The sequence below is a fragment of the Podarcis liolepis genome (assembly GCF_965112155.1).
Source record: "Podarcis liolepis genome assembly, chromosome: 5".
In the NCBI taxonomy this organism is placed as follows: Eukaryota; Metazoa; Chordata; class Lepidosauria; order Squamata; family Lacertidae; genus Podarcis; species Podarcis liolepis.
The window spans coordinates 99,844,536-99,868,575 of NC_139556.1; the positions used below are offsets into that span (position 1 = coordinate 99,844,536).

General features: G+C 47.4%; 1 protein-coding gene and 1 long non-coding RNA gene across 9 annotated transcripts in view; one reads left to right on the forward strand and one right to left on the reverse strand.

The window, feature by feature from the left end:
• The window catches only part of LOC310707503, a 211,864-nt gene that overhangs the window by 151,032 nt on the left and 36,792 nt on the right, over positions 1-24,040 (forward strand). The gene's annotated exons all lie outside the window — the stretch shown is intronic.
• The window catches only part of ARMC9 (armadillo repeat containing 9), an 88,987-nt gene that overhangs the window by 37,047 nt on the left and 27,900 nt on the right, over positions 1-24,040 (reverse strand). For all 8 annotated transcript variants that reach the window (XM_083504063.1, XM_083504060.1, XM_083504062.1 and 5 more), the window contains 8 exons: positions 18,311-18,345; positions 16,892-17,003; positions 14,826-14,918; positions 13,265-13,355; positions 10,068-10,191; positions 5,688-5,827; positions 4,106-4,182; positions 2,089-2,163 (listed from right to left, as the gene is read on the reverse strand). In XM_083504063.1, coding sequence (XP_083360189.1) covers positions 2,089-2,163; positions 4,106-4,182; positions 5,688-5,827; positions 10,068-10,191; positions 13,265-13,355; positions 14,826-14,918; positions 16,892-17,003; positions 18,311-18,345 — 747 coding nt within the window. The remainder of the gene's footprint in view (positions 1-2,088; positions 2,164-4,105; positions 4,183-5,687; positions 5,828-10,067; positions 10,192-13,264; positions 13,356-14,825; positions 14,919-16,891; positions 17,004-18,310; positions 18,346-24,040) is intronic.

A 24,040-nucleotide genomic window follows, 5' to 3' on the forward strand; every position in this document is an offset into this window, starting at 1 on the left:
CCAGCTTTTGTTGGGCTGTTTAGTTGTGGTGGATTGTTATCTCCCAGCAAAACATTTCTGCAGAAGGCAATTCATCACCTCTTCCCATTCAGCAAGACCAACTTACAAGGATGGCGTACTGCCTCTTTCACAATGCCCTGCGGTTCCATTAAAGCCCTAATTTAACACAGATAACTTCTTGCAAGGGATGGAACTGATTCAGCCTACACCATTCTGTGACCTTGCAAATGTTCCTTAGGAAGCAGCTGGCAAAACTCATCCTTGGCCCAAGCCCACTGGTCTTTCTCCATTGTCCTGAGCAGCACTGCTGCAGCTGCTGGCAACACGCTCAGATCCTAAGTGGACAGAGCACCAGAACATGGAAGATCAACACTGCTGATGGGCCTCAGGCTTTGAGGTCATGGCTTGTGTTCAGAAAAAGGCGAGAGAGAAACAGAATGCCAACTCAGGTGTGCTGGCGTTGTCATTTTGATATGCATTTACTGAAAGAACTACCATCCCTGGGAAGGCCCATATACCTGGAGGGTGGGACCATTCCCCCCCTGAAGATGTGCTTTATTTTGGTTGCAATCTGATGTGCACATACTTAGAAGAAAAACCCAGTGACAATCAACTCAAAGGTACTCCCTGCTGGGTAAACTTACTTCAAACAAAGCTGTTAATTATCAATAGATGGCCCACTTGCAGTTCTGAGCAATGAAGGAAACAAATTCCCACAGGCATCTTGATGTCCAGCATGAGAAAAGATTGCTGGACTGGATGGGCCTTCGATCTTATCCATCAGAGATATTCTGAATGTTAAAGGGACAAGGTGGAGAGCTCTGGGATTTGGAGTAAGTGAAAGGACAGATTCGTAGTAAGCATAGCTAACTCACTGGGAATGGGTACCCATTAAGGAAAACCTTAATACAGAATGTGTGGATTAAGCAAGTAGTTGCTCTGGAAATTACCATGGAGGTAATTTGAATTTCCCTTAAAAAGTAGCATGGGATCACATCATGGGGAAACAGCACCCATGCTTCTGGGGGCATAGTATCATTCTGTCAGCACACCCACGAAGGAGGGGGCTGAGATCTCCTTCAGAAACCAAGTATCCCATTGAGGCATGAGACCTTTTCAAGGAAGGAAAAAATACAACTGATAAGCTAAGTATTGCAATTGAAAGTGAGGCAATTATTAGGAAATCCTAGTGTCAGGGGCTCAGGAACAGAGGCACAGGGGAGAGAGGAAATGGAGAGCGAAGGGGAAGAATCTGAGGGCAGCGTAGGGGAGTATGACAGTGACCCGAGAGATTCCATGAGCTTCTCCAGCGAATCAGAAGATTCCCAGAAGGAGGCGCCGATGGTCAGGGCAAGGGGGGTCCCAGGGGGGACACACCAGAAACAAGGGGCCAGCGGGGACTCCCAAAGCAGCAGCTGGAGATCAGGACCAGCTTCCCCACCAGAGCGTAGTGGGGGGGAAGAGTCCCATGTGTCAGGGCCAGCGTCTCCTCCAGCAGGGAGAGAAGATGAGTCAGGGCTGACCACGCCTCTATCGGAGAGTGGGGGAACGGAGGGGAGGTCAGGTCCAGCTAGCCCCCCCGAAGGGGGAAGCAGTGACAGGAGCAGTGTAACGGTCAGGAGGAAGGTTGCCGGCTGGGCGCGCACGCCAAGTTCAAATGTACAGGCGCGTGGGACAGCAGAAAACCCGGATTGGGAACCAGGTCCTAAAGCCCGCCGGAGGCAGGGGGAAGACTCAGCGTCAGAAGAGTCTAGGAAGGGCGAGACCCCAGCTGACAGGCGGAACCAGAGGAGGAAAGAGCAAAGGAAGAGGTGGAGCAAGGCTAGAGTCTTAAACTGGTGTCTGGGGGGAGGAGATTCAGACGGAGCTTCGGCGGTCTAGAGTTTCAGACGTAGAGCTGCACGCTGCGGCTGTGAAAGCGAAACTGAACTTCAATAAAGACTTTTGTATATAACAACGAACTGGCGTTGGTCCTTTGTGAGCTGGGACCTCGGGCAGCTCTGACACCTAGCTTTCTCTCATTCACTGCTGCTGACTTAACCCCTTGCCTTGTTTAGAGCAAATAAACAGCAGCCCAGGCTCTCTCACCATTGCTCGAGCTTCTTCTCGTATGGATGGAATAGCAAGGATGCTGTAAAGTGCCCCATTCACGTACGGATGAATCTGCAAATGAAAAGCAATGTATAAGCCCATTTCCCACCACCTGAGACACTGTCTAATGCTCATCCTCTCCCTCTTCTGTCCCACCTCCCCTCAAGAACCACATCTTCAGCAATGCCTTTCCAAGCTGCCCTGCACCTTCACACTTGTTCTTCCTTAACTCACCATGTAGTATTATAGCTAAAAGTGCAATGTACAAGCCAGGAAGTCCCCAGGTTATATTTCACTTCCACCATTAACTCAATTGGAGACCTTAGGCAAGCCAACCTCTCTGAGTCTCTGTCCCCAGGGTGCAATTTGGAGGGATTAATCCTGACCTACCTTGCAAAGATGTATAAGATCAGAATACAAAGAATAAGTTAAGAATATGAAACCCTTTGAATACGAAACACTATCCATTTTAGTCATGAGATGTTCCACACAAGTGTTCTCAAAGCCGCTTAAATAAAAAGTGAACACATCATAAAAACACACCAATAAAAAATAATCATGTTTCCTGTCGCAGTTGAACTGACTTATCTACAAAGACCTAAATGGCTTGTGACCAGGATGCTTAAAAGACTGTCACTACCACCTGACCCTTGTCATTCACCAAGGCGGTGGTTCTCAAACTTTCTTCTCTGGGCCACACTTTCAGAAAACAATTTGCTTGTGCTACACCTAGCTTTTTATTGATAAAGAAATATATTGGGAAACAAAACAAAAAACACCCGCTAGCAGTGCTTCATTTATAACACAGAACACAACTATTTTATAGGACACCCAGAAAGTATAAAACAATTTAGCTACATAAGAACAGGAATCATTCTCAAAGTACATGTATGCACCTTAAGTATGTTCACAAATGCAATGAGAGTTGTGAGCTTGATTTTGCTGGGAAATCTCATTTATATATCAGGTCTAATTTGAGACAAACAAACTCTCATCTCCTCATCGACACAAAGAGGCCTTTCTCTTTTCTGATATTTCACATTTGTCAAGTTGAAAGTACTTGTTCACAACAGTATGTCTTGGAAAACTGCAAAAGAATAGCCAATGCTCACAAAGAGAGGCGTGGATACTATACTATACATCACTGAAATGATCAATTTTTTCTTTGATTGCCCTTGAATCTTCCCGCCATCTTCTCCTGCCAAACCAGGGTGGTGCAGCACACCCTTTGAGAACCACTGCACTAAAGTTAGGCCCTTCTGCACGTCCTGCCACCATCTAAAGCAGTGGTGGCCAAACTTGGCCTTCCAGCTGCTGTTGGACTACAACTCCCATCATCCCTAGCTAACAGGATCGGTAGTCAGGGATGATGGGAACTGTAGTCCCAAAACAGTTGGAGGGCCAAGTTTGGCCACCACTGGTCTAAAGCGTGGTTGACGGGAAGGAAGGATATGGTTTTCCACCACTGAACCCAGGCTGTGGAATTCTTTGCTCCACAAGAGTTCTCCGGTTGTACAGTTCCAGGTACAAAGGCAACCTTCTCCATACCGGAGCCCGCCAGCTGTTTTGGACTGAAGTTCCCATCAGCCACTGCCACCTAGGTGAGATCTGGAATCGGGAGAGCAACATGTTGGTTTCTGCAGAAGGACCGCATGACACAGAGCGTTGTGACTCGGGGTCAGAGAGATACTTTGAAGATAATTCCAGGAACTGGCAGTCTGGAATCCAAATGGGCTTGGTAAGAAAGATACAGCTGTCTGACATTTCTTACTTTTTCTGTTACCCTTTGAGAATTCTAAAAAGAGGGTGGAGGGGAAAGAAGACTGCCTTTGCAGAGTCCAGATAATTTCCCAAGATGAAGAACTTCAATTCACCACCAAGGTATTTTCAGAAACAGTCACACACCCAGGTTTTTATTTGCAATAAATAGAAGATGTTCTGTTTTGATTTCTAAAAGTGTTTTATCTTTGCCTCCTTCCTTCTTTATACCTGCAAGCATTAGCTATAAAATTACCTCGTGGTTCTCGTGGCCAAGGAGATCTGAGAGAACTTTGAGTACCTCGTTTGCAATGTTCACACACATTTTCTTCCCTGTGAAGGTTCGAAACACAGAGACAAAATACCATCGAGTCAAAAGCATTCCTTAGAAGAAGATGGCATTTTGATTTCCCCCAGACCCATTCATATGACCTGGCTACCCTTTGAGATCTTAACTGCCTTGAGTCCCTGTCAGGGAAAAATGGGAGGTATAAATAAATATATAAGAAGTAGAAGACAAAGAAGAAGAATTAACGGCACAACCTTTAGGATTTTTGAGATTTAGACCAGGAAGAGCCTGATGGATCAGGCCAAGTTACAGGGAACCAGGCAGAGGGTCTTCTCGGTGGTGGCGCCCGCCCTGTGGAATGCCCTCCCACCAGATGTCAAAGAGAACAACAACTACCAGACTTTTAGAAGACATCTGAAGGCAGCCCTGTTTAGGGAAGCTTTTAATGTTTGATGCATTACTGTATTTTAATATTTGGTTGGAAGCCGCCCGGAGTGGCTGGGGAAGCCCAGCCAGATGGGTGGGGTATAAATAATACATTATTATTATTATTATTATTATTATTATTATTATTATTATTATTATTACCCATCTAGCCTAGCATCCTGCTCTGACAGTGGTCTACCAGATACCTGAGGGAAAAGCTGAAAGACATCATTTTGGCTACCACAGAAGTAAATGCTACCGAGTTGGATGCGCTAATGGTCTGACTCAATAGAAGGCACCAGAGAGGGTGGGAGGTGCTTGTGGGGTTTTCTGCCTCAGGTGCCAAAGAGGTTGCCTACTATTAGGAACCGGGAGAAGGACTGCAATTTGCTTCAGGCAGCAAAACCTATTGTGTTGGCACTAGGTCAGCATTGTCCAGGGTTGAGTCTTTCCCACTCTCTGCTTAAAAAGGTAAAGGGACCCCTGACCATTAGGTCCAGTCATGGCCAACTCTGGGGTTGCGGCACTCATCTCACTTTACTCGCCAAAGGAGCCGGCGTACAGCTTCCGGGTCATGTGGCCAGCAGGACTAAGCCACTTCTGGCGAACCAGAGCAGCACACAGAAACGCCGTTTACCTTCCCGCTGGAGTGGTACCTATTTATCTACTTACACTTTGACATGCTTTCGAACTGCTAGGTTGGCAGGAGCAGGGACCGAGCAACGGGAGCTCACCCCGTCGCGGGGATTCAAACCACCGACCTTCTGATCGGCAAGTCCTAGGCTCTGTGGTTTAACTCACAGCACCACCCACGTACCTTCACTCTCTGCTTACCTGATCCAATTTGGATAATATACAAGCCATTTTATCCGCACTGTGTTTCCAAACCAATTCACAACAGACATCTGAGCAAACTAACCCAAGTCCTATTAGGCCCCCTTTGACATGGGTGTTATTGAAAGGCCTTTGCCCCACCGATTCCTGCCTCTGGGCCCCCTCCCCACTGGGATGTGCCCCACCCCACCCCAGAAAGCTCACCATGGGGAAATGCAGTCCCCAGGCTAAAAAAAAGGTCTCCCATCCCCGCTGCACATAATATTTCCTTACACGAACTGAAAGATACCTGAGCTCCGAAGGCAGAGGTTCATGAGCAAGGCTACAGAGTAGGCCAAAGTATAATCGGACATGCTGTCTGTATCTTTTAGTGCATCCACCAACCACAGGATAAGCCCATCTTTGATCATAGTCGACTGCAGAGCCCGCCTGGGAATTCAAAGACAGCGACAAACGTTTGTTTGCTGATTATTCTTAATAATCAATTAATAATCTCTGTGAGAATGGGATGCTGAGGTAGGTGGGCCTCTGACCCGATCCTGCGGGCCTCCTCTTAACATTCAAAAATCTGCCACTTGAAATCCATCACCTCCACATAGCTTGCATCCAATGAGAAAATTTGCAAGATACAATCTCCTGGAATAACTAATTTGTGGCACATTGTGATCCCATTGCACATGAAGCATTTCACAAGACTGCTCAGTGTGCTAACTGCAGGAAAAGCCAGCTCATGATGTCTTAAATTGTGTACAAAGTGGTCCCATGAAATAGCCCTAAATCAGTTATCAGGGTGAGAAGAAGGAACCCAGAAGGAAAGTTGGGGCTTTTTTCCTGTTTTTAAGCTACGAAGCCATAAATAGTCCCGATAGCAAGGCAGTTAATGTTTCACTCCCTTCTTTATGCCTCTGTCGCTCTCACCCCTTTCTTCAAATGCTAAAATAAACCATGACCCATAAAAAGAGCTAATGAAGGGATGTATTTATGGTTATTGCAGCAGCTGATACTGCTGGGGCCTATTTTCTCCTTTCTCCAGACAGACCCTTGGCTTATTTAACTCTTTCCTCACCCAGCTTACTCTGCTTGGCATAAGGTGCCACCAGTGGACACTTGCCAATTACTCAAAACTCAATGTAATCGGTATGCACCTGACCTAACATATTCCCCCCCAACAAATGAAGGAGGCAGCTGAGAAACATTCAAGCACAATGATTCCAAAGTGGGATACAAACATTTGTGCCCCGTCTGCTTTTCAAAAAGATTGGAAGCTTCAGCTGCCACAGACATAGCAGCCAAGGAGGAAGGCAGCCGGATCGTTACTGTCATGAAGTAGTGATCCTGTGAGCAAGTATTGCTGGAGGGGGAGGGTCAGGTATTTGGTAACAATTAGTCCCCAAAGTGGGAATATGCGATCGGGCTGGCTGCTTGCCAGCATTCCCCAGCCCCTATAAATCTTTGCTGTACAGTGGTGCCTCGCAAGACAAAAAGAATCTGTTCCGTGATTCTCTTCGTCTAGCGGTTTTTTCGTCTTGCAAAGCAAGCCCATTGACGGATTAGCGGATTAGCGCTATTAGCGGCTTTTCGGTTTATAGGATCAGCTGATAAGCGGCTTAGCGGCTTAGAAAAAGGGGGGGAGGGAAAAAAACCCCGCAGGAACTTGCAAGACATATTTGTCTTGCGAAGCAAGCCCATAGGAGATTCATTTTGCGAAGCACCTCCAAAACGGAAAACTCTTTCGTCTAGCGAGTTTTCCGTCTTGCGAGGCATTCTTCTTGCGGGGCACCACTGTACTGTTTTAACATTTGATTGGGAGCCGCCCAGAGTGGCTAGGGAGACTCAGCCAGATGGGCGGGCTATAAATAATAATTTATTATTATTATTATTATTATTATTATTATTATTATTATTATTACTACTACTACTACTACTACTACTACTGCTACTACCTGCCAGGGAAGGGAGAGAAAACACTGTGTTTTAGACTTGCTGTTTGATGTTCTGTAGCTGGCGCCAGCCAATAAAGCCTGGTAACCCGTTTGGTGCCTGCGTGTGACTGATTGGTAGCTTGGAGGGAGGACTCGGGAAAGCGGCCCCCTCCCTTGGCAATTGTCACCCTAGTGATGTTTCAGCTACGATGGCTCAGAATCGGCTTTCAAATCCAATTCACAGTGCCCCAAACAGTCCGGGACCAGGATACAGTGGCGCAGGGAGTCCCAGTGGCACCAGGGATGGGTGCCCACAAGCGCCACTCCATAGGGTGGGACATTCTGGGGGCGGGGTGTGCCCAGTGGCGTAGCGTGGGGGGTGCAAGGGGGCCGGACGCACCGGGCGCAACATCTGGGGGGTGCGCTCGCTGCCTCCGGAGTCGCCGAAGAGCCTCGGGCGCAGGCTGTAGCAGAGCCGCATGTCTCGCGGAACCAACGAGCTGTGCGCGCGTCCGGGCTGAAGGCGTCCGGCAGGCAGCGGCTCTCAGCGCTCGCCGCAGTCAGGGCCGTGGAGGACGCGCCAGGCAGCCCCTCCTCACAGCCCCGCCGCCTCCGCCGCTGCTGCTGCAGCTGCTGGGCCATGTTGCATTTTCCTCGCCTCTCTGCCCCCCTCCTCCTCCGGGCAAGCAGCATCGTTTGGGCGGCAGCGCCAGCGGCAACTCGCCTCAGATCACCTGACACGGCAGGTTAGGGGTTAGGGGGGGGCGCAAGTTACTTGCCTTGCCAGGGGTTAGGGGGTGCAAATTACTTGCCTTGCCCCGGGTGCTGACAACTCATGCTACGCCTCTGGGTGTGCCACCAAAGCTGCGTCCCTCCCAGGCGTCCTTCACCTAGAGGGCAGATGCCAGCCCCGCGCTGCCTTTTTGCGACAGCTGAGGGGGAGGCAGTAGGCGTGGGACTGGAAGCTGCTGCACCTTTGGGTCTGGTGTGCCGCCCCCAAGGTAAGTGCGGCCTGGTGTGCCCCACCCCTTCCTCTGCTACTGCCAGGATACCTTAAGGACCGCCTCTTTCTGTGTGAAGCTGCTCTTGGAGTCAATAAATGAATGAAGGCCCTGCTGAGTCTCCTCCGCCGCCCCCCACTGTCTCAACTAATAGTAATAGTGCCACTGTATTCTGCTCTGGTCAGACCTCACCTGGAGTACTGTGTCCAGTTCTGGGCACCACAATTCAAGAAGGACACTGACAAACTGGAACGTGTCCAGAGGAGGGCAACCAAATGGTCAAAGGCCTGGAAACGATGCCTTATGAGGAACGGCTAAGGGAGCTGGGCATGTTTAGCCTGGAGAAGAGGAGGTTAAGGGCTGATATGATAGCCATGTTCAAATATATAAAAGGATGTCACATAGAGGAGGGAGAAAGGTTGTTTTCTGCTGCTCCATAGAAGCGGACATGGAGCAATGGATCCAAACTCCAAGAAAGAAGATTCCACCTAAAGATTAGGAAGAACTTCCTGACAGTAAGAGCTGTTTGACAGTGGAATTTGCTGCCAAGGAGTGTGGTGGAGTCTCCTACTTTGGAGGTCTTTAAGCAGAGGCTTGGCATCCATATGTCAGGAGTGCTCTGATGGTGTTTCCTGCTTGGCAGGGGGTTGGACTCGATGGCCCTTGTGGTCTCTTCCAACTCTATGATTCTATGATTCTATGATAACTATACACAGCAGGGCCTTCTCAGTGGCCACTCCTAGGCTGCGGAAGGCCCCTTGCAAAAAGGCCTGCATGTCTAGGTCATTTCCCAGAAGGTGGAAGAAGTAACAAGGGGATCCTCTACCTTGGACCTGGGCCTCACAACAAGGAGGAACGGATCTAAAGGGCTGTCACATGGAAGATGTAGAAGCTTTTTTTCTGCCGCTCCAGAGGCTGGGACCCAAACTGTTGGATTCAAGTTACAAGAAAGGAGATTCCGGCCAAACATCAGAAATAACTTTCTGACAGTAACATACGTTCAACAGTGGAACGGACTACATTTCAGTGCAAAAAACAACAAATCCAGCCCCTCCCTGGATTATAAGATTTGCATCATATAATCACTTTATATTTAAGAATAACAGATAGTAGTTCAGTCAAGTATGTTTATTTCTTTGTTAGATATCATGTCACTGATTCTCTCTAAGGCAGGCTTCCTCAAACTTGGCCCTCCAGATGTTTTGATACTACAATTCCCATCATCCCTGACCACTGGTCCTGCTAGCTAGGGATCATGGGAGTTATAGGCTAAAAACATCTGGAGAGCCGAGGTTGAGGAAGACGGCGACGGCTCTAAGGCTTAAAAAAGGTTAATTTCACAAGTCTACTGCCTTAATCAATCCTCTATTGTTTGGCATCTATAGATACATTTCCCCCAAAGTGTGTAATGAGGATGCATGGTTCACTTACGTATTTCTCCTCAATATGGTTTGTTTTAATGTTCTGTCTGTATAAATATCAAAAAGTATGCGCAATGATCACTAAAATGAGATAAAGGGATGCGTAAGTTGAGTATGATTATGCGGGAAAAGGCAAATCACTTTGCCAACCACGCTCCCTCTGAGCTCTCTTCCTCCTCCAGCTCTAAGAAATGCTCCTGTCATCAGCTCTGGAGTGCTCTGATGACAGTTATATGAAAATCAGGCCTTCTTTCCTCCCTGAATGCAACCTAACAAGCCTGCATTTCCTTTCCTGCCGCCAGCAGGGCCCCTCTGCTTTCATCACCTGAGGCTGAGTTTCTGCAAAGCCCCCAGGACGTTCTCTCGAGTAAGGGAATACTTGTCTTCGGCTTTCAACCTTTCTTCCAGCATTCGGAGCAACCGGGGATTCTGGGAAAGGTAGATTCGGCCTGGATAAAACAGGGCAAAGAATGAGACAGAGGAGAGCATCTCAGGGAAGGAACAAGCCCCTGAGATACAGTTTCTAAACGATTCTTGCAAGATTCATCCCAAACTGTTTATATTACCCTTGTCGGGTTTCCCCCCTTAGATCTTGTTTCTCTTCCTTGTGCATTGCTGTGAACGGACAGACCATTTCTACAACCAGAACTTGAGGATAACCTTGGCTGCATCAGAGGGAAAAGTGGAACAGCAATTGGCCTGGCTAGGACCAAGTCTTCTCTACGAACTGCCCCCACCTCCACTTGGCCATTCCACTTGGTTGCATTGGAGAGGTGAGGCTACAAGGCCTCTTCCACTGGGCTCGGCTAGAACCGTGTCATCTGTCTCCTTCTGTCTAATAACCATCCCCACGAGGAGCCATTCCCACCAGGTGGCATCCGAGGGAGAGCTGGGAGAGTGAGCCCCCACTTCACCCACCTGGCTAGGCCACCTGCCATGTGATCCTTCCCTCCCAGGACTGTTTCATTCGTTGGTCACAGAGGTTAGATTTAATTACTTTCCTCTAACCTCACTGCCCCCTTTCCCTTTCGTAAGATCTATATTAAATGGTAAACCATCATTTTAAAACTGTGAGCCACCTTGGCTGAATTGACAGAAAGCCCATATATAAAGGCAATAAAAAATTTAGAACGGCAAATCAGCTGTACCAGGGCAAATGTAAGAGTCTCTCTTTAAACATTTATTCTCTTTCTATTGGCCTTATAGCCGCCTAAGCATCCAACGTCACCTCCCTGCCCTCTGTTTTATGGGAAACCCTACAGCTGATGAAAACAAGTTTTGTGCAATTTAAAAGCCTGCTTCAAGCACTTCTGGCTGCCCTTTGACCCAATAAAAGTATTGCCTCATGTGCTTTGCAGTTCTTCTTCTGCAGTCAATACACCTCCAGGGTACCCACCAAGGAGCTGGACTTTAAACAAGCCCTCAATAGGGACAAAAGATGATGAACTTCCACACAATACAGTTTCATCCAAGATGCTGGCTGACAGATGCCCCGTGCAATGGCATTCCGTCAAACTGCAAGATCTACAGCGCGGTCCAGCCACAGACCTTGATGCCACATATCTCTGCATCACACTGCACCACACCAGGCTGCCCATCCTTATGTCCTGCCAACTCAGAGTGCCTTCGCTGCTTTATGCCAGTTTCCCACAAGAAGGCATAAAGGGCACAAAGTGAAGCCATCAGATGTCAAGGAGATAAAGAACTACACAACTTTTTAGAAGACATCTGAAGGCAAGTTCTTAATGTCTGGCGTTTTATTATGTTTGTGCTGGAAGCCACCTATTATCATTAGTAAAAAAGGTAAAGGTACCCCTGCCCGTACGGGCCAGTCGTGTCCGACTCTAGGGTTGCGCGCTCATCTCGCTCAAGAGGCCGGGAGCCAGCGCCATCCGAAGACACTTCCGGGTCACGTGGCCAGCATGACGAAGCTGCTCTGGCGAGCCAGCACCAGCGCAGCACACGGAAACGCTGTTTACCTTCCCGCTATAGAGCGGTACCTATTTATCTACTTGCACCTAGGGGTGCTTTCGAACTGCTAGGTGGGCAGGAGCTGGGACCGAACGACGGGAGCTCACCCCGCCGTGGGGATTCGAACTGCCGACCTTACGATCAGCAAGTCCTAGGCACTGAGGCTTTTACCCACAGCGCCACCCGCGTCCCTTATCATTAGTAGTAGTAGTATGAATTTAGGGATGCTGAAAATAATTGTGAATGTGACAATTCTAGCGATACTAAATCGCTCTGAGTTTGCCGCGTAATAAAAGGCCTCATCCAACAGGCCTGCAAGTCAGGTACTTATTGGAGGAGAGAGCCTGCATGACAGCCAAGTCTCCTCCTGGGCTGGAAACCACGTGAGCTTAAGAAAGCCACTGCATAGCTGCCAACTTACAGATTTGAAAATAAGAGACCAGCAGCCTCGGAAATAAGGGATCAGCAGCCAAAATAAGGGATTTCCCCAGCACAGCTATGTTCAACTTCTGAGCCCCTCCGAGCCAAAGGCAGAAAGCCCAGCCAGCAGCCAAACGAAGCCTCAAGCAGTGGTTCCCACAGAGCAGCAACCCGGCAAAGGGGATGCAGCAAGGAAAACCACTGTCACCTCTCCGCTGGGAAGCGCTGAGCAAAGGCGATTCCACAGGCAACGCGGCCGATTTGATCGGCACAAGGCATGCAAGCTCCACCCCCCAGTCGTTCTTAGACTCCTTATTGGGTGAGCAACGCAGCCAAGCAACACAGTTGGAGCCTCCCTCCTCCCTGGCTGGCAGGGAGGGAGGGAAAGGAGCGGCTTCCTTTGAAACCCGGGAAATTTAAGGGACATCATCAATAAGGGACAGCAGCGGGACACGGTGCTAGGATAAGGGAGTTTCCCGCCAAATAAGGGACGGTTGACAGCTATGAGCCAATCCCCTTCCCTGCCTGTTTAGCTCCCAAGACCTGCTATCTGGGCAATTAATCACTAACAGGGACCACCTCTGCATTGCACCTTGTTGGGAGTGTGCATGCTCTGCATGCAGAGGGTGCTATGCCATTCCAGGTCTGCAAAAGTCCTCATCTTTGTTCCTGGGGCACTGCTGCTTGTCAGTGTAGACTGGGGTGGCTAACCTGTGGCCACTCTACATGTTGATGGACTACAACTCCCATTGCCCCTGACCATTGCCTATTGGCTGGCTGGGGTAAGAGTCAAGCAACAGCTAGAGGCTTGCAGGATAGCCACCTCTGGTGCAGACAATACTGAGCTTGGTGGGCTGATGCTCAGCTTCAATATATGGTGGGTTTCTATGATAGCTTCAGACTGACTGGTGTGTTCCACTTCCTTGCCAACACTGGGTCTTAAGCACTGGCTCCCTCGGCCTGAAGCAAAATGAGTGTTGCGCCCCACAGTCACCTTTGACTGGATTTAACCGTCTGGGGGTCATTTACCTTACCTTAAGCCCTGACACGACCCATTAGGACACTTACATATAAATACTATGAGCCAACAGAGTTGAAAAGCAGCTACCTTGGTAGCCGTTCTCTTCTTACCTTCAGCCAGTGAAGCAAATGCATTGATAAGCCTGGCTGTATATTGACGGACAACCTCGCTCTTTGATTGTATCAGCATTAACACGCTTCTCTGCAGGAGACAAAAAGACAATTCAGTGCTTGAGTCTTGAAATTACATCTATCTATCTATCTCTCTATCTATCTATATCTCAACACGAAAGGCAGACCAAACAACCATCATAACACTATATGAAACCCACTTCACACGGCAACTGGGTCAAAACATCTGCTCTCAAGCAGAGAAACGTCTTTTTCTAGCATTTCCTGACCCCTTTCACTGGAGTGGTCAGCAATTGAACCTAGGACCTTCTGCATGCATAGAAGGTGCCCCGTCACCGACCTATGCTCCCTTTTGATTCTGAAAGCTAATACTGCCAAAACTTTTGGCTTCTTAAAAAAATTAATAACCTATAAATTCTGTTATTACTCCATATATAACCTGTACAGTGTTTTAAAAACGTATGTAGCACAAGCTTAATGAAACCTTTTGCATCTAAAACAAAAAAACAACAACACCCCTATATTTGGTAATCACTTTGGGTTGGACTGGCACTGTCATATTTTAAATTCCTGGTTCAGTCTGCTACAAACACCTACAACTGCTCGTAGTTTATTCACTTCTGTTTGGACTCAGATGAAACCAGCGGCACAAAATCCCTACAAGAGCTGGACCCAGACATGCAGAGGTCCAGACACCTTTCACAGAAACATGTCTCCTAGCCCAACCCATTCACAAATAATAATAATAATAATAATAATAATAATAATAATAATAATAATAATAATAATAATTTACACCCCACCCATCTGACTGGGTTTCCCCAGCCACTCTGGGCAGCTCCCAACAGAATATTAAAAACATGATAAAACACCAACCATTAAAAACTTCCCTAAACAGCAAAGCCTGTACTGCAAGTAGCTGAGTTGTACAATACACAAACTAGAGAGAGGCATCTCTGCTGATTATTAGGCAAATGGGTGCCATGCCCTGGTCTGATGCTGGCTTGCGGGGAGCTAGATTCCTAGCACAGGGGGCTGACTAAACTCAGGAGGGTTAAGGTAGCAGTCGGATATCAGGGCACCCCAGAAATGAAGAAGCTGGGGTCAGGCCCAGTGAGGCAATCTAAAAGCGGGTGGTTCCCATATCAGTGAGGCAAATCCAAGGACACAGGAGAGCAGTCCAAAGGTGTGTGGAGTTTTCCAAGGGCAGGGCATGAGCAGGGATCAGGAGGAAAGGGCAGGAAGCAGGAACAAGAAACTGGGCTGCACTGAGCTAAGGCCTCTGCTGTTATTCCAACAACAAGCAGTCTTCAAGTGGGGACTTGTGTAGCCTGATCTTCCAGACAGAGTAACAATATTTAGCCCAGCCACCAAGTTTCTCTGCTTCTAAGCAGACCCTCTTCTTCCCAAGAAAGCCGGTTCTTATGGGCCTTGTGCCTTTGATGGGTGGCTTCCTGTGCCAGCACCTTCTGACGCTGGCATTCCCAGAAAGCTAGCTGTGAGCTCTCCCACTGATCTCCCACTGATTGCCAATGCTCACCTGGACATTGCTGTAGCAGTCCAGAAGATCGTTGTTGATATAAGCCTGGAGAACGGTGTCTCTCTGCTCACCAGGATGGGATGTTGTCAGGCGCTATAAAAGAAGCACGGAGGAACAAGCATCAAGCGCACAGCTATCATCTATAATTTGAGAAATTATTTAGGCACAAGAAGGCAGCACTTCCTCATCATCCTTCTCTGCTAAACAATCATCCTCCAGGACTGGCTCAAGACATTTTGTTAGCTGACGCCGAAGTCAAGATGGCATCCACTCCCAAATCCTACAGAAGCCAACCAGGCTTGCAGTTCAGTCCTACATTGATGCTGGCAACAGGGCGGCATCCTCATTCCCTTCATCTTATGGAAGAAGGCTAGCTTGTGGGTTGCAGGCCAGGCCATGCATGGTACGTACAGCTCTATCCTCCAACATCTCACCACCACTCTTGGCCCCTACCCACAACTACTGCCACCGAGGGAGCTGCCTGACTCTTCTAAACAGCAGGAGTTATGTAGCTTGCCAAAGGCATGGACCTTCTGCATTTACACCAAAAATACATAAACTAGTACTGGGCTGAGAATTCAGCATCCAAAGAAACTCAGATTTTTCTTCTTTTTTTTGGTTAAAAAATAAAATAAAGCCCTCCTCACTCAGAATTACACTAAAATGAGAGACTTGTGAGAGGGTCTAGGCAGCAACAACGTAGGAACATTTTGAGAGAAGGTCCACCTTCCCTCCAAGGTCATCAACTTGATTGCTCTGTTCGTTGCTAATTGGGTCGAACAACCACAAGGGAAGGATGGATGCTCTAGGAAGCAGCACCAGCCCTGCATCAACTGGAGGCTGGTTCGTTAGGGCTCACTGCCCCACTGATGGCAGTCTGCCCTTACCCAGTTCACACCCAGCGGTGGAGAAAGAAGAAGAAGAAGAAGAGGAGGAGTCTGGATTTGATATCCCGCTTTATCACTACCCAAAGGAGTCTCAAAGTGGCTAACATTCTCCTTTCCCTTCCTCCCCCACAACAAACACTCTGTGAGGTGAGTGGGGCTGAGAGACTTCAAAGAAGTGTGACTGGCCCAAGGTCACCCAGCAGCTGCACGTGGAGGAGCGGGGAAGCAAACCCGGTTCACCAGATTACGAGTCCACCGCTCTTAACCACTACACCCCACTGGCTCTTGGGCACCTGGGGCAGTGTGCCTGGGGCGGCGTAGGTCGCCCATAGGGGCAGGGTGCACCGTGGGGCCTCCAGAGCCTGCCTGCCTCCTCCCACTCAGCCGCCCTACAGCTGGGGGGGGAGGCAGCGGGCAGACCGTTTGGGCAGCACAGAGTCTGCACATGCCCAAGCCACCACATCTCTCCCAGGAGACACGTGTGGCTTCGGCGCGCTGCAGGTCCTGTGGTGAGTGCCGCCCAGCATTTTGTCCCCCCCCCCCAGTGGTGATACCCAGGGCAGCCTGCACCCACCGCACCCCCTTCCTCCGCCCCTGTTCACACCTGCCTGCCTTCTTATTTGTAACCAGTTCAGGGGATGGCCCTGCCTGTCAGCTTCCTCCCCTTCCTTAGTCTCCGTGCTGCCCTTGTGAAACTGAGCAGGGAGCAGGATGGGGCAAAACTCAAATTAGTTGGCTCCGCCTGTCCGTGTCTCTGGCTCCCACTCCTCCCGGTCTCTCCGCCTTCTGCCCTCCCACTTCCACTGTACCAGCCAGCACTCTCTGCTGCTCAAACTTAATTTCAGTGGGCGCTACCCCTCTCCGTTTCCCCCCTTAACCAACCTCCTTTTTCAGCTCCTCAAATGGTTTTCTGCGACATGGAATTCAAATTTCCCCTCTGCATGTTCAAAGACTGGAAAGGGGCCAGAGTGAATTCTCAACCCTGAAAGTCAAACGGGGTGAGGCAGTGCAGCCCAGAGAGGGCAAAGACAACAGCAAGCAGAATTTGGGACAGTCAAATTTGTCAAGAGAGACCAATTAATATCCAGGACTTGGAATGTTGTAACATCCTTTGGTGAGGATGGGGTGAGGTCATATTCCTTGCAAGTGATGCACCTCTCTGTTCTCTAGTTCACCCACCCAGCGCAATGCCTGCAGCAAGAAGGTTTTCAGGCGGTCGCTCCCTTCAACCAGGTCTTTCTTTAGCTTCTCGTAATCCAAAGATGGCAAGAGCGGCACCTCCTGCATTTTCCTGCATGGCAAAATGAGAAAAGATGCACTCATGAAAAGCATAGTGACTTCTTTCAAAGTTGCACGTTGATCCCAGCCAAGTGAGACATTTGGAGATGGAAAACCTGTGCAAGGAATGCACCCCTTCAGACCAAAGGTCTGAATATACCTCCATATTAAAAAATGAATTCTTACACATAAAAAGGTAAGGGGAAAGGTAGCCAGTGTGGTGCAGTGGTTAAGAGCAGTAGACTCGTAATCTGGGGAACCGGGTTCGCTTCCCTGCTCTTCCACATGCAGCTGCTGGGTGACCTTGGGCCAGTCACACTTCTCTGAAGTCTCTCAGCCCCACTCACCTCACAGAGTGTTTGTTGTGGGGAGGAAGGGAAAGGAGAATGTTAGCCGCCTTGAGACTCCTTCGGGTAGTGATAAAGCGGGATATCAAATCCAAACTCTTCTTCTTCTTCTAAGGCAGGGCTAAAAACCCATCTCCATGACCTGCTAGCTTTCCGTGTGCAGGGATTTAATTTTTTTTCAAGGAGGAACATTCCATCATGTGAATGCCCACCTGCCTTTTGAAGTGGTACAGTCCACAGAGGCTTACCACTTTTGTCTGACTTAGTGCACAGTATGTCCCCAGACCTATCTTTTCATTAGGGTTAGCTCCATCCCAAGATGCAGACTCTGCTCCTTTACAGATAAGCACAGTCCCGCGATCCTCTGCCCTGCGACCCACTGTGTTTGAAAGGTTTTGATTGTTTCAAGCACCTTGGCAATAATGCTGCAAGGCATATCCCCTATGACCACCACTGACACTAGTTTGCAATTAGTTTTTCAGGTTACCCTAAACTGGTTTCCACTCAAGTGGGATTAGAAGGGCAGGAAGTTGTGGAGTACACTCACTTCCAGGGCCGTCTTAACCATAGGCGCCAGGGGTACGGGGCACCCAGGCGCCGGGTTCTCAGGGGCGCCAGGCCGAGAGTCTGGGGCCTGAGAGTTGAGTCCGGGGAAGAGCTCGTTCGTTGGTCAGAGCGCTGCGACAGGCTCTGCACCGCAAGTTCGGGGGCGACTGAGCCAGCGAGATGCTGAGGCGGCTGGCCAGCTCCAACCTCCTGCGCGCCTGGGACTGGGCAACTGGGGGGGGGGGCAGTGGGCGGATCTTTGCACCCTGGCACTGCATATGCTTAAGACAGCCCTGCTCACTTCCAAGAGGATCAGATGAATGAAAGGAGTCTCCATTTCAGCTTTGACTTCTCAGTGCATTTCAGGTTACTGCCCAAATTATGCTTTTTAAAAAAAGAATAACAAATTTAAAAGAAAATTACTTACACAGGAACTAATGATGCTCTTAACATTGTTGAGGCCTGTAGTTAAAAAACAGAGAGACAGGGAGAAAGGGAGATTAAAAAAAATTAATCAAGATTTTCTTGGTTTACCAAAGTACGTGCATTGTCTCTTTTTCAGGTTGTCAAAACAAAAAAATTCCTTCCAGTAGCACCTTAAAGACCAACTAAGTTAGTTCTTGGTATGAGCTTTCGTGTGCAAGCACACTTCTTCAGATATCTGAAGAAGTGTATCTGAAGAAGTGTGCATGCACACGAAAGCTCATACCAAGAACTAACTTAGTTGGTCTTTAAGGTGCTACTGGAAGGAATTTTTTTGTTTTGACTATGGCAGACCAACACGGCTACCTATCTGTTTTCAGGTTGTGTTTTCTACAGATCAGTTACATTTATTGTGAGACATTAGTGTTGCATGCAGTATAAGGTTGGGAAGAAAAGAGGGGGTGGTGGTAAAACTTACATTCTTTTATTTAGTTTATGTTTGGGGTTTTGTGTCTGCATCACTTTGGTAGGTTCGAGAGAAAGAGAGAGAAAGACTAAGGCAAAACCAAACCTTGGATTTTTCTCATGGCTACCAATACTCTTCCAAAATACAGTTTGGAAACCTTTATTAAAAATGTAGCTTGCATCCAAGGCAGTTGTGATAAATTGAAAAACACCATAAAAGATCTAGGATGATAAAGGCACTGCAAAAAAAACACTGCTAATCAGTGAAATAAGCAAAAAATAAAAATCACCATTGATCATTATCATGAAATGGAGAGGGAGGAGGGCACCCTCATCATAATCCAAAAGTTTTGAGGGAGGGGGTATTTTAAAGATGCAAAGACAAGAAGCCTAGCTGAGGTTTCTAAAAGTCTGGAGAGGGAATTCCATCAGGCTAGCACCACCACTGCCCACAAATCTGGCCTCAGATAGATTTCACTCAAGATTACTTACTGCAGATTAATCATACGGTCTGCTAAGAGATCCCGAGTATGCAATCTTGTTTTATGAATTTAAGGACAAAGGGGTGCTATATATATATATAAAAGGCAGACCAGGGTGTTACTAGCCCAGAGATGGAAGGAAGAGACAGCCCCGACCAGAGAAGAATGGCAAACCAAGTTGATGGACTATCCAAAACGGCAAAATTAACTGGGAAGCTCAGGAATCAAGAAGACATGAAATTTTAAAAAGAATGGGAAATGTTTATAATGTATATACAAAATCATTGTAAACAGGTCAAAACATTAGCAGGATTTTAAATACACTTGTAATGTAACAGAATGTATAGATAATTTAGGAAGATGAAAAATTGGAGAAGTATTGATATGCAGTTGAAAACAGAATCTAAAGGACACATGGAAGGGATGGGGGGAAGTCAGGAGATTCAGAGTAATCTCGATATTTGGATTTTGTACTGTTTTTTGATGTACCGTACTTTTCCGTGTATAAGACTAGGGTTTTTTCTTTTAAAATCATGCTAAAAAATGGGGGTCGTCTTATAAATGGGTAGTGCATAGGGTGGGCATTTGATTGGTCGCTGCTGCGGCTGTTAGCGGCTATTGTGCGTGTTATTGTTTGCTGCGTCAATGGGTGGTGTTGATTGGTTGATGCTGCGGCAAATTTGAGTCCCCCAAAATAGGAAGCGTCTTATACATGGGGGCATCTTATACACGGAAAAGTACGGTATGTTTATTCTCAAATAAAGATTATGAAAAAGTGAAAAGTAATAATAATAAGCAGACCACACAAGACTCAGGCCACACATGCATGCTCATTGCTCTATCATATGGAGGACTCAAACAGCCAAGGACTCTGAAGGCCACTTCAAGTGGGAACTGTTAAGCCCTGGGAACTCAAGTGTAATACTATCCCAGCAGCTTGTTCTGGGGAACAGCTTGAACAGAATAAGCTTCTAGATCATCCTCAAGGTCCTGCGTGCTTATTAAGGGAACAAAGTCTACTCACAGGCTTAACAAACATCTATCAAACAGGACAATTTGGAGGAACAAGAGGTTGGAAACAGAGTTAAGAAAGGTCCAGGAGAAAAGATAAGCTTTTCCAGATGGGGTTTAAATACTTGCAAGGAGGAGAGCCGGGTGTAAGTGTTGGAAGCAGGGAGGGGAAGAGTTTAGGATAAATTGAGCATCCAAACAGAACGGATGGAGATTCAAGATGGAAGGAGCTCAAGGCTTAGGCCAAAGAAAAGCACCAGGACAATGACGACAGGAGAGAAAGTAAAGAGAAAGGAGGAGGAAAAAGAAGTGACCAAAGCAAAAGCTTACGATTTCAATTGGCACAAACAAACCAGAAATTCTCCCAGAGTACCTTGCCCACAAATCCGTAACTGACAACAGAAGCATTATGGGTTTTCAAGATGACTTGGGACTGTAAAGTTAGGTGCCTGAGAAAGGGAGGACCTTTCTTCAGTGCATAACATGCAACGATCCCAAACTACAAATTAATTATTATTATTATTATTATTATTATTATTATTATTATTATTATTATTATTAATTTGTACCACCTGGCTGGGTCTCCCCAGCCACTCTGGGTGGCTTCCAACAAAGATTTAAAATACATTAAAATGTCACACATTAAAAGCTTCTCTGAACAGGGCTGCCTTCAGATGTCTTCTAAATGTCAGGTAGTTGTTTATCTCTTTGACATCTGGTGGGAAGGCGTTCCACAGGGCAGGTGCCACCACCGAAAAGGCCCTTTGCCTGGTTCCCTGTAACCTCACTTCTCGCAGGGAGGGAACCGCCAGAAGGCCCTCGGATCTGGACCCCAGTGTCTGGGCAGAACGATGGGGGTGGAGACGGTCCTTCAGGTCTACTGGACTGAGGCCGTTTAGGGCTTTAAAGGTCAGCACCAACACTTTGAATTGTGCTTGGAAACATACTGGGAGCCAATGTAGGTCTTTCAGGACCGGTGTTATATGGTCTCGGTGGCTGCTCCCAGTCACCAGTCTAGCTGCCGCATTCTGGATTAGTTGTAGTTTCCAGGTCACCAAGCCCAATATCATTCTTTAGTCAATCAATCAATCAATCACTTATTGTGTTTGACTAAAAGCCATTACAGATCATTTTTATTAGAATAAAATTAAAAGTGGTACGGGCACTGGTGACCAGACAATCGCCACATACACATCCCAATGCATGATCAAATAGCGGCCAATGGTAGGTTTTTAAAATAATGTAGAACAATTTGCTGAAATCGAACAATCCATAACAGAGTGAATATCCCAAAAGATGCCTCTTCCTAGTAGACCTGGCTCTGGAGTTGATTAAAACCTCTGAAGTCAATGCAAAATCAGAAAATCACAGCGAACTATATGCTTTGTGCAATCATTTTATCTCCTCTATTCATGCCATTGTGAAATGTGATGATTGTGCATAGGTTGATCAAACAGCGTAATGGTTGCAAGGTCTGTAAAGTTTCAAGTTGCTGTTATAGGGCATGATTACTGCCCTGTTATGCAGTTACACCCAACATGTGCCTGTGTACAATTGTGAACTTTTACATCATGGGTGTTGCTGACCTCAATATAGTTTCTTCTTTGAGACTATACTGTTTTATTGGACAAAGAAAGTTCCCAATAAAGGCATTTTTCTCACTTGCAAATGGTGCCACGCATAACGCATTTTCCAGGTACAGTTGTACCGTGGAAGCCAAACGGAATCTGTTCCAGAAGTCCATTCAACTTCCAAAACGTTTGGAAACCAAGGCGCGGCTTCCGTTTGGCTGCAGGAAGCTCCAGAAGCCGCACTGGATGTTCGGGTTCCAAAGAACGTTTGCAAACCGGAACACTCACTTCCGAGTTTGCGGTGTTCAGGAGCCAAAATGTTCAACTGGCAAGGCGTTCGTCAACCAAGTTACAACTGTAGTTTATTCTTACAGCTTCCTTGGGGTACGTATGGCCTCCAAACCAAACTGATACAGTATTTTTTTTCTACTGACAAGAGGCTTCATTAAATCGGACACCGTTTAGCCCATCAAAAGCAGTAATGTCTTGCCACGTTTTAATAAGATGCATCTGTTTCAATGCAGGGACTGCACTGAGATTACTTGGAGGTGGCCAAAAGAGGAGGAAAAATATTCTGTGCAGATCTTCCCATTACCCATTTCAACTATGTCAATGGGCACCATTTATTCCCAGAATATTCATCACCATCTTTTTTTGGTTAGAATTCATTTTCAGGCCCACTAATACCTTTAAAGACTGGCCTTCTTTCATAACTGCGGCTTCTTTCATGGCAGACTCTATAATCAGCGCCTATTGTTAGGCGTTGGAGCTGGGGAGTTTTAGAAGACAAAGGGCACGAAATGTCGGGGAAGATTGTATTACTCCATTTGACATACCTTCCGAGTGCTTGGGAATTTTGCAAAGCTGCCCTATGTAACACAAGGAGCATCTCTGCCACAAACGAATAAGTGTATACCTGCATAGGATGTCATTTCATATTATGCTTAAATCAATGAGTGATGATACATAATAGCCAATTAAAAGCCTTAAAACTAAACATTTCTCTTACAGTACAGGGGCTTCCTTTCACAGCAAGACCGTTGTACAGACACATTGTATTCTACCTAAATCCACTTGCCTTGCACTCATTTTTATTCATTTTCCTAGGTACTTTTGATTCGTGGTGGCAGTCTTTTTGTTTCGATGAGACATCGCCGCCCCCCCCATCAAAAGCTATCTAACTCAATGAAATCATGCTGATTCGTTCCATCCTAGGCAGTTACCTATCCTGAAAAATATATGCTTGAAGCCTTTAAATAATAATAATAATAATAATAATAATAATAATAATAATAATAATAATAATTTATTATTTGTACCCCGCCCATCTGGCTGGGTTTCCCCAGCCACTCTGGGCGGCTTCCACAGAAACCAAAAAACACTAAAATATCATACATTAAAAGCTTCCCTGAATAGGGCCGCCTTAAGATGTTTTCTGAATGTCAGGTAGTTGTCCATCACCTTGACATCCGATGGGAGGGCATTCCACAGGGCGGGCGCCACCACCGAAAAGGCCCTCTGCCTGGTTCCCTGTAGCTTCGCTTCTCGCAATGAGGGAACCGCCAGAAGGCCCTCGGCGCTGGACCTCAGTGTCCGGGCAGAACGATGGGGGTGGAGACGCTCCTTCAGGTATACTGGGCCGAAGCCGTTTAGGGCTTTAAAGGTCAACACCAACACTTTGAATTGTGCTCGGAAACGTACTGGGAGCCAATGTAGGTCTTTCAAGACCGGTGTTATGTGGTCTCGGCGGCCGCCCCCAGTCACCAGTCTAGCTGCCGCATTCTGGATTAGTTGTAGTTTCCGAGTCACCTTCAAAGGTAGCCCCACATAGAGCGCATTGCAGTAGTCCAAGCGGGAGATAACTAGAGCATGCACCACTCTGGCCAGACAGTCAGCGGGCAGGTAGGGTCTCAGCCTGCGTACCAGGTGGAGTTGGTAGACAGCTGCCCTGGATACAGAATTGACCTGTGCCTCCATGGACAGCTGTGAGTCCAAAATGACTCCCAGGCTACGCACCTGGTCCTTCAGGGGCACAGTTACCCCATTCAGGACCAGGGAGTCCTCCACACCAGCCCGCCCCCTGTCCCCCAAAAACAGTACTTCTGTCTTGTCAGGATTCAACTTCAATCCATTAGCCGCCATCCATCCTCCAACCGCCTCCAGGCACTCACACAGGACCTTCACCGCCTTCACTGGTTCTGATTT